This window comes from Plutella xylostella, chromosome 8 (assembly GCF_932276165.1).
Source record: "Plutella xylostella chromosome 8, ilPluXylo3.1, whole genome shotgun sequence".
In the NCBI taxonomy this organism is placed as follows: domain Eukaryota; kingdom Metazoa; phylum Arthropoda; class Insecta; order Lepidoptera; family Plutellidae; genus Plutella; species Plutella xylostella.
Genome location: NC_063988.1, coordinates 1,214,296 through 1,229,926, shown reverse-complemented (window position 1 = coordinate 1,229,926; position 15,631 = coordinate 1,214,296). Strand labels below are relative to the sequence as shown.

Here is a 15,631-nt window from a genome sequence, read left to right as displayed (position 1 = left end):
TATCCTTGAATTCTCACGGGATTTTTTTTAAGGCGAAACGAAGCTCGCGGGTTCCCGCGAATATAATAATAAACTAGCTGTTCAGCTAGTAGCTAGTTTATTATATTTCATGTGCAGTTATTTTATTGGCTTCGCTTCAACAGATACGTCTTCGAGTTTCCTTAAAGGTCGAGGTTCAAACGAAGGTAACTTTTACTTGTTAGAGGTTCCCATTATAGAGAGGCTACGAAACTTACAACTACACTTACTATTTTCCTACCAGGTTTATCTGGAAACCTAAGTTGATCTTCGACAGATCACCGACGTTATAATCCAACCTCAAAACTATAAGGACCACCAATTGTATTCTTTATGGCTGTGTTTTAGTGTTGCTGACAATTAACAATAATAATTCAATCAGCATGCTAACAATTTAAACCCATCTAGACACATTCCATTACCACGATTTCAACAAACAAATTAACATACCACAGCTCAAGTACTCAAAGTACAAATACCCCCGCACCCAGTGTATCGATTTCTCCACATCTACAGGGCTTCTACATCCGATCTCATGCATCGTTAGGTCATCCACCATCTGAATGTCCGTTGCTTCACGCACTCCAGTTTCAACACCCTGTATGCTGGAGGCTGTTGCTACACATCTCACGCAGTTAAATAAGCATTAAGTAGCACTCTAGTTACGGTTGCCTACTGAGTTACTGCGCCGTGCGTGCGTTAGTTATGCTTGCACGCAAGTTGGTGCGGCCTTTTGATTGTGTATGAGTAGATTATGCATTTGATTAAGATTGCTATGTTATATTGTAGGAATTATGATATTTATATACGTTGAATTCTTTGTTTTTTTACATAATGGCATAGGCGATTTATGATGATTTCTACCAGTAGTGGGCAAAAATAACTACAACTTGTGTATGGTATTAATATCAATATAAACTTTAATGTTTAACTATGTTCCTTTCGGTTGAAAGGAACTTAAAATCTTAGACAACATATCCCTGTCTGAAATAAATAAGTAAACTATTAATTAACTAAAAATACCTTCTTAAAGAAATGAAAACCATAAAATTGTATCTATTATTTATTCATTCAACCTTAACTTAATACGGATAGGGATTTTGCAGCACGGATAAACTTAATCATCATAAATATCAGAAGTCACAAGGGACCCTAGGGCTGGCTCGTACCTCGCTCAAAGGATAAGCATCGCCATACAGCGAGGTAACGCGGCCAGCGTCTTGGGTACCCTACCCGACAGTGGCAGCGATCTGGCCAGCATCTTCTTTTTAGTTTAATTTTAATTTTATATTAGTTAGTTTTAGAGTTAGGGATTAATATTTTATCATGTATAATAATAATAATTATATATATATATATATAATAATTATAATAAATATCTTAAGATCTGGTTGCTCCACTTCCCAATACATAATGACATGCAATGTTTATCTCTAAGCCTTTGCCACATCGCATGTCACATATGTATGTAAATGCACCATAATAGCCATAACAATTACTCTTTATGTAACAATTTTTCCGGTGCTTGGGAAATGTGTAACGTTGTCCTAAGAATGCAGTAAGTGTGACGTTCACCGCGGCGAACAAAACGATGGAAAATCGTTTGCGTTTAAGATGGTGTTTTGATAGTGTAGCGGTTGTCTTGAGTGTGAAACTAACGTCAATGTAATTTAGCCTTCCTACCTTCATAGGGAAGGAAGTTTTTTTTTGGTAATAAAGGAATATTCGTTTTCTTAGTCTACATAAGTAAGTTGAAGATTTAAGGTTCTTTTCCTCCAAAACCCATCTTATGTCTAGGAATCCTGATTAGTGTGTCAGTGAGGTGTAGAAAGGAACATTAAGCTATGAAGGCATTAAATAAGGCAAGTCAGCTATAAATGATGATGGGCACCAATATATGGAAGCTGGGACCAGCACCAATAGAAATGAGTGATACGTCGTTGAAAAGGTATTTTTTTGCAGAATATGAATAACGGAAGCGCTAGTCTTGATTAACTGTCCAATAAGAATAATCGTACCTTGAAAGTTTTTATATTTTATTTCTGTAATTTTAATGTTTTTGTTAGTTTTTCACATTCATTTTTAATTTTTATAACGAAATGATCATATATTCATATAATATTATATTTGTTTATTATCTCAGTAAATAAAACCAGTTGAAAGTAATTTCTCCAATTTCAATAATACGTGTTTACGTGTATTACGCCCTAAGTGTCATCAGGAGAGAGAGTGCAATGCCATAGAAAAATACTTCCTTCCGACGAATATATTTCAAAATGGACAACATATACGGATTTGTCGTCATAATACTTTTTTGCTCACTTGAAAAGAGCTATCCAACGATGTATGTCTCATCTTTATTGGACATAGGTCCCAAAACGCCCATTGTCATTTAAGGTCGAAATTAGTTTTAAGTCCCTTTCTGAAACTCAGCGTAAGACTTACTAAAATATTGTATCGCAAATTTTAACAAAGACTATGCATACCTTCCCATAATTTCCCTACATCCTTAATAAGGAGGTCGCATGACAGACCGTTAGTTAAGGCTCCATATGCGACCCATTATGAGTATGGTCAGCTTATAAATATTAATTAGCAGTGTCTGTATTGTTCCTACCTCCATTCATAGTATCTGGAACGCTAACGGGTATCTCCCAGGTGACTTATAAACTTAAGTTTCGTAATGGTTTTGTTACAAATAATAGCAGATAAGTAACAATATAGGTCTTATAGCACAATATAGGTAGATATTACACAGTTTAACGAAACTCTACTAAATTTGTATTTTATGATAAACTATAAACAATTATGCTTAGTTACCTCTTTAAATCATAATTACAATTATTGCCGACTTCTGGAAAACATGTTTCATTTTTGAACATGCTATTAGGTACGTTATATTATCTAACTTATGTAAATAAGTAATTATGTTTTATAATCAATCATCTTTACGCACTATATACAATCCCAGCATAATTTAAAATAGTGTAGGTATTAAAATAATATGTTTGTGATTAGGTAAACTTATTCGATTTGCATAAATAAGTGTTCATACAAAAGAATTCAACGCGCGCGCAAAACTTCTTTTCCGAACTTATTTTTCGCACAGCGATGTTTTCTTAATCTATAAAGAATTATGTGGGAATATTAACTTTACATATTTTTATAATTATACAGAAAAATAGTAGAGAAGCAGTTATGCAAATTTAGTTGCAGTCACTCTTTCAAGTTAGTTCACAAGATATTTAATTGATGGGAACTTTTTTGTTGCTTTAGTATGTTTACTCTTTCTCTCGCCTTGATATAATATACATTATATCGTATACTTATGGTATACCTAAAATATTTTTCTAAAATATTTGGCTAAAACATTCTCAAACCAGAAGGTATCAGTATGACTTTTATCCCACAGATAAGAGAACCTTTTCCCATTGTGAAACAGAAGGCCAGAGATCGGATTCAGATATTTCATGTTTAACAGATTCTTATACCAAATACACTGAGAAAAAAAAACACTACGTACTAAATACATAGCATGTACCATGTACATGTATTTTTATATCATTGTGCCCTACTTTTGTGTACAAATAAAGTTAAATCTAAGTACACTTATAACATAAACAAATAAATATTACTCCCTGTTTTATATTTTAATGAATGTATTATTTTGTTCACAGGATCACGCGGCGATATGGCTGACGATAGCACTAGCAGTCATCACATTCACAACACCCGGTAAGTTTTTATTTCATAATGTTACAATTAAATCGAGTTTAGAGCATATTTTTATGGATTTTGCTATAAAAAATAACAATTTATTAAGATGTAGTCGCTACTTAAGTAATTATTAATGTCCTCAGTTCAGTTCCGTAAATATTAAACAAATACTACGAGAACAAGTCACTATATTTATTTATCTTACGCTTAGGCCTTGAAAGTATCATACTGCCTACATGAATATCCCATTCACTACAACATATACTAAATATAGCATGATGTTTAAAAAGTACGCTAACTAAACGAGAGACCAATTCTAAAAGTGACTACATGACTATAACTATAGTATAAAAGGAATAATTAGTTTCGTCAAGTGAAAAAATATACAAATAGTCAATTTCCTTCCGCATTTCGAGAGTAACAATAAATATTGCAAAATACCTAGTCACAAGGACATGACAAGCCACTGGCAGCCGACTTTAAAGCCATTGCAGTTTGAGAATGGCCCCGCTATAAACAAAACAACAACAAAAAACAAAAGTCGACGCACGTTTCTCCGAAACTGACAACAACCATCGCTTTCCCACCGCCCGCGGAGTCATGAAACTCATAAAAGTAAATGCACTTTGTCGAAGCGATGCCCCTCAATTTGTATGCGTCGCAGCACCCTGTATGTTGCATCTCGAACAATGCGCCATTATTGTGGCGTGAGTCAGGAGGCGGCTGACACGGAGTGCGTTGAGAGTATACTTCTCGTGAAACACACTGTTTGGCTACAGCTGTAGATGTAAAATATATGTACCTCAACCAAAAGGGAATTTATGTTATATACAACATTACTATATATATATATATATATAGTATGAGTATGTCCACTTAAGAAGCTAATTTTTTTTTATTTACGTGAAGTACGGTAAGTGATTAATAACATGACACTTACCAAAATAAACTTATTATCATCTTTTATACATATTTACACATTTAAACCCAATAACCATAGTCCTTTATTGAAATAGGAAGTAAAAACCAATGATTTCATCTATTTTATAAATTTCACAACTGAACCATGTAGTTATTATGGCCTAATATTCATTACTCAACGATCCCATGTAAACAAATTGAATATCACAAGCCTAACAAAGTCGTCAACATAATTCCTACTATTACCTGGTCTGGTAGCACGTATGAATGTACTGTGATTTTGTAAGCGCGCCGCGGCCGCCCACCGACGCAACGAACCGAGTGCGTTGGCCTGACACATGCACTGTCATACATACATCACGTACTGTGTATCTACACGGAGTCATTCATTTGTCTTCACTTATGATCACGTTACTAGAAATGTACACTGTATATTGATGTCTTAGGTTTTAAAAATTAAAGATTAAATAATACTATGTACGTACTATGGCATGCAGCATGCAAATTATAGATTACTTATTGTTTTTTGAGATAAATTTATATACATTATGTATATATTTTTTCTTTTATACATATTATTTACATAGGTATATTATATTAATGATAAGATAATATTTCTCGATGCATTATGATGCGATTATATAGCTATAATTTATGTCAGAATTTCGATAGAATACAGTTACAACTTATTTTATTTCAAAATAACAGCTGACCTACAGCAATAACAGTAAAAAATAAGGAAGTTCCATAGCACATTCGACCGAGTAATCACCAAAACCAACTATCAAATCAAGTGTACCACTCTCAATATGCTACGGATATAACTTTTATGTCTTTCCGCAAAAACTACCGGCTAATCTATTTCTTCACGGCGGTTACTTAAGAATATGAAGAGCAAACTCAATGTCTCTCTTTTGCACTGCGACGGTATTGTTGCGTATAATTGAATTTCATACCGATGAAAATAAATAAAATAGGTGTGGTAGTTGTGGTACTGTAGCGGAATTGCTAAAAATAGAGGTCTAAGTAAGTACATACATACTATTACTTATTTTAGTGCTGAAAGATGTCAGATCTTTATATGGATCTGATTGTGTCTTCTTCTTCCTAGCATTTTTCTTATTTAGAGTCGGTTTTGTGCGTCATGTCACGCCATTTTACCCTATCCCTTATCATATCCTCATTTAATCCACACAATCTCATATTTTATTTCACGCAATCAAGCCACGTCTTTGATGGTCTTCCTCTCTTACGCCTTCCTTCAATACTCATTTCCAACACTGTCTTGTAACATAATCATATTCTCTTCTCATAACATGTCCAGTGTATAGCTACGTCAATCAATTTCTAAAAACGTAGGTACTTTAAGAAAATAAACGTCATATAAGTAAATACTTAGTTATTTTAAGCCCCTGTTTCACAATGTCTGGTTAGTCGCTACCTGTCGGATAAAATACATGCTGTCACTGTCTAAAAAATAATAACAGAGAGTGACAGCATGTATTTTATCCGTCAGGTAGCCACTAACCAGACATAGTGAAACAGACCCTAAGTATGGTAATGCCCACCACCGATCATGTATAAAAATTTGTAACAACACACATCTGTATTACATACATACATGAAAGGTATATAAGTGTATTTGAGAAAATGTATTGTCTGGCACAGTATTTCTTTAACTTTAATTCAAAGAAATAAACACTGCTATTTCTTGCTCTTATCTAATATTTGACCAGACACTCAGGTTTTAATGTTGGTTTTTATTTACTTAGACCAGACTGTTATGTAAGGTAAGTACATTATTTAGGCTTCAATAGCCATGTACTGTGTCTGATTATGCTATTACAGTAATTCTGTTGTATTATGCATTTGTTTGTGGATTATTAAATCTGGCAAGGAAATTAAGTGTAGTGTTGGACAGCAAATAATAATAGCATGTTAGATACTTAGTAATTACCTATTATCATTCCATTAAATTACGCATAAGATTCAACTATATGTGAAACATGAGTCCCTACTACGATTATCTTATGTCAAAGTACCTATAAATTGGCGTCGGCAAACGGCGTGTCGGTCGCCCGCCAACCCGTTGGACTGATGATCTGCGGAAGGTAGCGGGAAGCCGCTGGATGCAGATGGTGGGTGACCGTTTGGGGTGGCGATCGTTAGGAGAGGCCTATGTCGAACAGTGGACTATGGAAGGCTGAGAGAGAGAAAGTATAAATTTTATAATAAAACCAATAAATAATTATGTAAGTGCCAATACAGCGGCACGATGCATCTATACAAATTTTCCGTTGATGAATGAATATTAAATTCAAGAACCTAACGGTCGCACTACAGTTCGTTATTATACCTATGAAGTACTTATACTTGCTCAAATTAATAAAGGTACTGAGACTTAAAAATATCAAGGTTAAGGAGATGCCCTGCTTATCAAAATATGCGATGATAAAACACCAAAATAAAGCCATTCACATTTTTTATTAATATATGTATTGATATTCATAAGTTTACTAAGTTCAAGGACACTATAATTTACAAACTTCATTAATTAAAAAAGCACTTTAAAATAATCTAGATCTTTCCTTACGTAATAGTGTTATAGACCAACAAACATTTTGCGTTTGAAATTGTGATAATAAAGCGTAAAATTAAAGTAGTATTTCTGAACGGACTGGCTTACTTTTCTATCTGCTGTAGCTGTAAAGGCTCCTTCACACTATGGATACCTACAGTTGCTTCTTTACTTTACCGAAGTATTTTTTCGTAAAGTTGCATCAAGTAAGAAGTGTTATCTCACGATACAGGTGTTATACCTACAATTTTTTTTATGACGTCTTAAAATGAGTGTCTCTACACTCTCGTATTCGCGTAACCCCGGTCAACTCCGCGAGTAGTGTAGCGGAGGCTTAAGTGCTGTAACATCTGAAATGTGATAATTTCGCTAATAAGCGGAAGTGGGACGTGATCTGATTATGTTGAATGTTGCAACAGTGTAGCGGCAGAAGTAAGATTCGATAGTTACTTGGAATAGATTACTTGTAGAGCCAATATAAGAGATGTGTTTTCAGAATATTTCTTCCCCATTGGTTTGTTGACGAGTTTAAAGTGCCAATTTCTCCATAGTCGGTTAGAGCATAACCAGGGAGTAGTGGTTAACTTTTAACACATCAAAGTCAAAGTCAAAGTCAAATATTTTTATTCATCATAACAATATAAATTTTTCTGATGAACGTAAATTTTCCAAACTACTCTCCTCTTATGAATTTTATATGGAGATGACGTATCATTTATAAACCAATTCCTGTCGGTTAGAAAACCGACTATGGAGAAATTGGCACTAAGTGCTCATCATAAAAGACAAAGAGAAAACTTGTTAACTAGCTATACGATACTTAATAATGAAAATGAATAACTTTGTTTTGTTGTGCTTGTACGTTAGTTTATTCATTTCGATGGTTGTCCGTGCCATACCCAGTTGAATTGGTTTTTGTTAGTGTGATGACGAATACGATATGGCAATAATATAAAGACTGGCCACTAAGAATAAAAAAGAAAAATCGCACTGCAACCAATAAGTTTTGCATTCTCATCCATGGAGGTTACTTACCAACCTCAGAATAATGACTTCCTCAAATCTCATTATATTCTTTTTTCTGCAGCGTCATCGAGCGAGCCGCGCGTGGTCTGTTACTACACGAACTGGTCTGTGTACCGCCCCGGCACCGCGCGCTTCAACCCTCAGAACATTAATCCGTACCTGTGCACGCATCTCATCTACGCATTCGGAGGATTCACCAAGGACAACGCCTTCAAGCCCTTTGACAAGTACCAGGATATTGAGAAAGGTGAGAGCAACTTTTGTATAAAACAAATAGGTGCTTATCTTAGTACGTTCCCAAATCATATCTGCCGAAGGACAGATATCCGTTGGGCAAGAAGAGTTCTCGAGGGGAACACTCCAGAGCCCTGAACAGACTTGCAGTTTTCCTGCTTGCAAAAGGCCTGCGTCTAAAAGTCTACGATAATTAACTGATGATGATGATGTTGATGAAGCAATAAATTATACCTCTTCATCATCATCACGACTCATCACGGTTCCACTGCTGGGGCACGGGTCTCCCTCCAATGAAGAAAATGTTTTAGGCCTAGTCCACCACGCGGGCTTAGTACGGGTTGGTGGACTTGGAAAATATACCTGATTGTTTTTTCCGCAGGTGGCTACGCGAAGTTCACCGGCCTGAAGACATACAACAAGAACCTGAAGACTCTGCTGGCCATCGGCGGCTGGAACGAGGGCTCGTCGCGGTTCTCGCCCATGGTCGCCTCGCGGGAGCGCAGGAAGGAGTTCGTTAGGAATGCCATTAAGGTGAGAAAACTCCTTTTGGGAAAACTTTTTGGTTTTTGGGTAGGACGTAAAAGAAGATTTTATTGCAGCTGACCAATCGCGGAGCATGTCGGGATTTAATTATTAATAAAAAAAACAAAATCTCAATCGTATTTGGGTGACAGTGAAAATCTGTACGTATAGTTAATACAAAATCTCTACAAAATCGATTAAATTTCATCAAAACTTACACTTTATTAATTTATATGTATATACATATTTATTTGGTGCACAAATGGAACTAATATCTATTTCTCATCGTAGATACGGTATTCGTAGGTAATCAAACTAATAAATAATAAACCGCCCAAGGGCCGGAACTAAATCACTAAATGAAGGCAAATTGGTAGCAGTAATCCATGACATTTGAAGCATACATTGAAACCAATTTTTAATAGTCCCGATCTCGTATAACTGTCCCAAAACTAAGCCAAGGCTAAACAAACAAAGGCATTAAATTATGCCTATCTTTATACCATGCAGGGTAAAACTGCCAGTTATTGGCCAACTAAGCGGATTGGCCACTTCAAAGCTGAATTATTTCATACAGATTAATCCAAAATTGACAGATGGTGTATGAATGTAATCTAGAAAAGCTACTTTTGCCTCGCAGTAAATCAATAATTGATTTAGAAATTTATAACCAATAAAAAAATATATGTTATTGCAAACCTGTGTAAAATTGCAGTTATTGGCCAAAAAAATCACTTATTGGCCATCCATAGGCTGGTTATTGGCCACAGGAAATAATTTTATAAAAAAGCTTTAAACCTCAAAAAAATTGAAATGAATGTTGTCTCCTTTAATAAAAACTTTATTAAAATCAGTTGTAGAATAATATTAACCACGGCCAAACTTCAAAAACAAAAAAAAACGATCAGCTTTCTAAAAATAAAATACTAGGAATATAACATTTACAATTACATGTTTTTTTTATACATAATTATATAATTACTTAATAAACACCGTTCCTGTGTACTTTACATACAACCAATCAAGCAAAGCAAGATCTACCGACGCTGTACGTGCGTATTTTATTCATCGTCATAGAATCATCATCAGCTAATACTCATCCACTGCTGGACATAGGCCTCTTCCAAACATAACACTCGGTCATCGTCCTCGGCCTTCCTCATCCAGCCACTACCAGCTACCCGCCTAAGATCGTCGGTCCAGCGGGCAGGAGGGCGTCCCACGTTGCTTTTGCCTGTTCGTGGTCTCTATACGAGAGCTCATCTAACCCAACGGTTATCGGTTCTTCGGCAGAATCGGGAGATATGACTGCCATTTTATCTAAGCACATTTTGACAGCTATATGTCGGTAACCTTAGTTCTTTGACAGATAACCCTATTTCTGATACGATCTATCAGAGCAACCCCAAGCATATAGCTCTCTCCATAGCATGTGCACTTTGAATCGGTGCACCAGTCTGCACCATACGTCATCACTGTGCAGGATGCAGTGGTTAACTAGACTTTTATCTTCAGGCTTTGAGGGATGCCTAGTACGCCTACAGGTTGGGAAGCAGCATTTAGGCCACTTAGCATCCAGCTGAGTTCCGGCAGACATTCTGCCATATTGACGATCGTCTGCGCAGCGGAGGTGTAACATCCGTTCCAGTCCAACGTCTTAAAGACATCTTCTAATGCATCGGTCTTCAGTTTCTGGGATATCACATCTCCCTGTCTCACTCCTCGTTGCCTTTGGATAGGTCTTTTCTTGTGGTCCTGTACTTGGACAGTCATAGTAGCAGCATTATATAGACACCTCAACACCCCGATATAGCGACAGTCGATTTAGCATCTCTCCAAGGAGTTCAAAACTGCCCGTCTCGATGGAGACGAAGGCTTTCTCATAGTCCTCAAAGGCTAGACACAGAGGCTGATTATACTCTTCGGTCTTCTGTATAATCTACCTTACTATGTAGATCTATTGTACTAAAGTCTTTTCGAAACCCAGCTTGCTCTGGGGGCTGAAACTCGTCGAGCTTTTGGGCAAGACGGTTCGTCGATCGATATCCTTCATTAAAATATTGTTGAATTTATGAAAACTATTTTCTATTGTCTTATGTCTTGTCTTGTTTTTTATGAATTTGAAGGCTTTATTTTAGTCATCTGAAGAATTCTGTCTTCATTTAGGTGGCATCCCGTTGCTGATGGTTTGCGCACTGTAACAAAATACATCGGTCGGATATTGGCCACTTCACCACTAAATACTGGCCACCTATGCCAGTAACTGAATTTAATTGATAAAAGTGCGTGATATTTTGCCACACGATACTACAACTTATAAATATTGTGAAAACAGTCGATTTTCATCTAAATAGAGTACTTGCATTTTTATTTAGTTATTGGCATAGGCGGCCAGTAACAGAAAATTTGCAATATATTGATTCAATTATTGGCCACCTCCAAAAACTCACCTTCCCAAAGGTAATTGCATGAAACTATAATATATTAATAAAACTTACCATTAACACCATACAAATATGCTAAAGAAATCACTTAAATTGCGTTCAATCACCAATAATGACAATTTTGAAGAAATGTGTTTCGTTAAGAAATACGTTACTCTGAATTAGAATAAATTAATTAATATATTTGACGTGAGTATTGTACTCACGTCAAATTATTATCTTCCTGCTTTGCAGGACAACAATACCGAAATTATAAATTTATCGTATCTTACTTATTTATTGAAATTATTTGATTTGCAGTCAAGCTTGTACTCTTTGTCACCGACAAGCTAAGAATAAGAAGGGGTATACATACAAAAGGTACATAAAGGCGTACATTACTTAATTATCAGGCACACTCTACCTACAGATTAACTCACGATTAAGTGCCTTTTTATTATACCTCTACATGCACTTAGAGTAATACCCAACGGATTGACTGCAGTACATGGTTTAATACAGGGAGAAAGTGTTGCTTGCTCTATCTAGAGTCATACAACTGAATTATGGACATAATCCGCTGATACAGTTGTTATTAGCAGTGGTTTCTCCGCAGGGAAATGTAATCAGTGAGCCGACTCGCGTCGTAATCATATCATCTGAAGCAGTTCCTTGATTTGTTTCTTTCATAAAAACTTAGTGCCATGCAACTTCGACAATTTATAGCTTTTTGATCTACTTCAGTATATAGATACAGCACAAAAATATAACTCAACAACGGTATATTTTATCTTTTTCCTAATTTTGACAATAATAACACGGTACAATGTAGTAATATCATATATGTAATATAGAGTTTTGGTCACCGTAGGTGAAGCATTTGCCAATCAATAACCTTAACTTCATCAACAAACACCCCAACCCCTCAACCCCTAACCACACAAACAAATAACCCCCCTCTCCCCCATAGTTCCTCAGACAGAACCGCTTCGACGGGCTCGACCTGGACTGGGAGTACCCGGCGTTCCGCGACGGAGGCAAGCCCAAGGACAGAGAGAACTACGCCAAGCTGGTGAAGGAGCTTCGTGAAGAGTTCGAGAAAGAGTCGGAGAAGACCGGAAAGCCGCGGCTACTGCTCACCATGGCCGTCCCCGCCGGGATCGAGTACATACAGAAGGGCTTCGATGTGAAGACTTTGAACCAGTGAGTAGATTTTAGTTTTAGTTACTTGCTGCGTGGAAACGCAGAAGTTATGTGCAGAAATTGTTTTTGTTTGGGTTGGTCAATGGACTGTAAATGTAGGAATTGCTCAAGGAATTCCACAATGACCTATGTTTTTCAGAAAACTTCACTAAGTATTTTAAAAAAAATTATGTATTCAATCACTTATGTCGGCATGTGTGTAATATGTAGGTAGTAATAGTATAGTTGTCTGCCTAAAGATAGAATCATTTAGTATGTAAAGATGTAGTAACCGCCTACGTATAGAGAAACACTTTGGAAATCCATCGACATTACCAATTCGATCAGAGTATTCCATCTATCTGAGTCTATGCACGTTTTGAATGCCGACGCTGAGGACACAAAATTCTAAACTTTCATGCGCCTTATTTAGACTGTTACCGTCCCAAGTTTGACGACAGAATGTCGCAAAGTATTTATATCGGATAAAATATTAAAAAACTAAATTAATGCTAAATTCTCTACCGATATTAAGTATTTATACAATACAGAGTATCCTAACTAATATTATAAATGCGAAAGTAACTGTGTCTGTCTGTCTGTCTGTCTGTCTGTCTGTCTGTCTGTCTGTTACTCTTTCACGCCAAAACTACTGAACGGATTTGAATGAAATTTGGTATACATACGGTCTAGACCCTGGGAAAGAACATAGGCTACTTTTTGTCCCGGAATTCCCACGGGAAAACTTTTTAAGGCGAAGCGAAGCGCGCGGGAACAGCTATAATATTATAAATGCGAAAGTAACTGTGTCGGTCTGTCTGTCTGTCTGTCTGTCTGTTACTCTTTCACGCCAAAACTACTGAACGGATTTGAATGAAATTTGGTATACATACGGTCTAGACCCTGGGAAAGAACATAGGCTACTTTTTATTGCGGAATTCCCACGGGAAAACTTTTTAAGGCGAAGCGAAGCGCGCGGGAACTGCTAGTTATATTATATTATTACAATACAGAGTTTATAAAACTTACGATGCTTAATGCGTATATTATCTTGCCTTAACTATTCATCATCATTACCGACCTATAAGGCTATTATAATAGACACTAAAACAAATTAGACGAAATATTTACTAAATTCGCATTTAGCCATGTAAGTTTTGATATTTTGGTATGCTGTATCTATATCTTGATAGACTGTTGGGCTATAGAACAAAAATAAGAAGGCTACACCAATATAATGTATTATATGCCATTATCTGCCCTACACTGCATATCATCAATCGACACATCAGACTCGCCGTAACGTGTCGCAAGAGACATCATGTCGTCACAAATAGGAATCAGATGTGACGAAACTGTCGCATTAAGTTCACACTGCTTGCACAATGTGACATTGAGATGGGTTTAACCAATTCAAATATTTGTAACAGGTGTACGGCGTAGAGAATACGATGATGGATCGTTGAACTGTTAAGATGTATTGTTTTATAACGTGATCACGTAGTGAGATGGAGCGTTTGACCTTCTGAACGTTGTACAGAATTTTTATACGTCTTTGTTTTAGGCATTTATCAGACATTGTTACTCAATAATTGCTGTATTATATCAAACAATGTTCCTCCTAATAAATTAAAAATGCTAGATACATTTGTTGGTAACTAAGTTGACTTTCAAGTTAATAAACTTATAAGTACATCTACAGGTTGTGAATGGATGTAGTTTGTAGGTATTAAAAATAATGACAATAGTTGTATACTATTTGGTATACTGTTGTTGCTTCATTCCTAGTGGTATTTTATTAGTACCTTGTACACATAATATAATGTGTCAACTTACACATTATAAATCTACACACACACATTTGTAACAACATTAGCATGTATTACAACAATCTCTAGTTAATTATATTAGAACTTACACCACGCGGTGAACACATCGTTCCTTCAATGTCAGTAATAAAACGGTAAAGTTCGAACCTGACCCGTGATAAGAATAATTTAACAGCCAACGATGAAAACGTATGATTTTCTGTAATCTGTTCCCAATATTCTTGTGAATAGATCTTATACCATTATTACCTAATTTGATACCTACTTTAAATAAACTTAATTTAAAATGATAGACTTATTTTCATATCTTTTATTTAGCATTGTGTATACTTATATTATACATTAATAAACAAATTAATTCATTTATTACATAAAGTATGTACGACACACAAACGAGCAGTGTCAAATTACAAGTTGGATTTTTTATCATACTAATTTACATTACTGGGTCTTTGTGGTTTTGCGGTCTTTTTAAACTTCAAACCATAAATAATAATACATATTAGCCACTGGTTATATTAAAAAGATTTAGAACTCAATTCTTCCAAGCTTTATCAAAATTAGTTCCTACAAACAATAGTTAAGTTTTTTATTTTAAAATTAATGTCGATAGAATTGATCGTAGTTACTACTAGGTCACTATTAAGAGATCAAAGGTACTTAAATGCCTCTATGTATTAAGAAGTACATAGTACCTATAACGTGGACAATTGAACAATAAGTCCGATACCGCCGGTCTCACTTCTCACAATCATGATTGTTACAGAATTTGTATCTTTGCTGCTGCACCTGTAGTTAGGGCCGATTCTTCTAAATTTATTGTACAATTGTCTAAATAAGTATTTTACACATCATATCTAAGAACTATAGCGGCACTCTAAAGACCAGTATAATTTTCTATCTGCAACGCCACCAGGACCTAACAAACATAAATAATATTATGTCTCTAAGTATGTTTTTGTACGTCTGATTTATGTGGTGTTCAATTAAGTAATATTCTATTCTATTATGTACATAGGTACTTGAAAAAGACTTGAAGATTAGAAAAATATATCTTCTTTTAGGCTCTAGGTCATGTAAACAGCGTCAGTTCTTCATAAAAACATGTGGTGTATTATTTGAATGAAATAAAACGAAAATATTTTTTTTAAATAAATCACATAAACTAAAACTTACTT

The 15,631-nt window shown here is 35.6% G+C and overlaps 1 protein-coding gene across 1 annotated transcript in view; it reads left to right on the top strand.

The window, feature by feature from the left end:
- The window catches only part of LOC105390728 (mucin-5AC), a 78,925-nt gene that overhangs the window by 42,017 nt on the left and 21,277 nt on the right, over positions 1-15,631 (top strand). The window contains exons 2-5 of the mRNA XM_048622532.1: positions 3,696-3,753; positions 8,322-8,507; positions 8,877-9,028; positions 12,413-12,645. Of these exons, the coding sequence (XP_048478489.1) occupies positions 3,696-3,753; positions 8,322-8,507; positions 8,877-9,028; positions 12,413-12,645 (629 nt within the window). The remainder of the gene's footprint in view (positions 1-3,695; positions 3,754-8,321; positions 8,508-8,876; positions 9,029-12,412; positions 12,646-15,631) is intronic.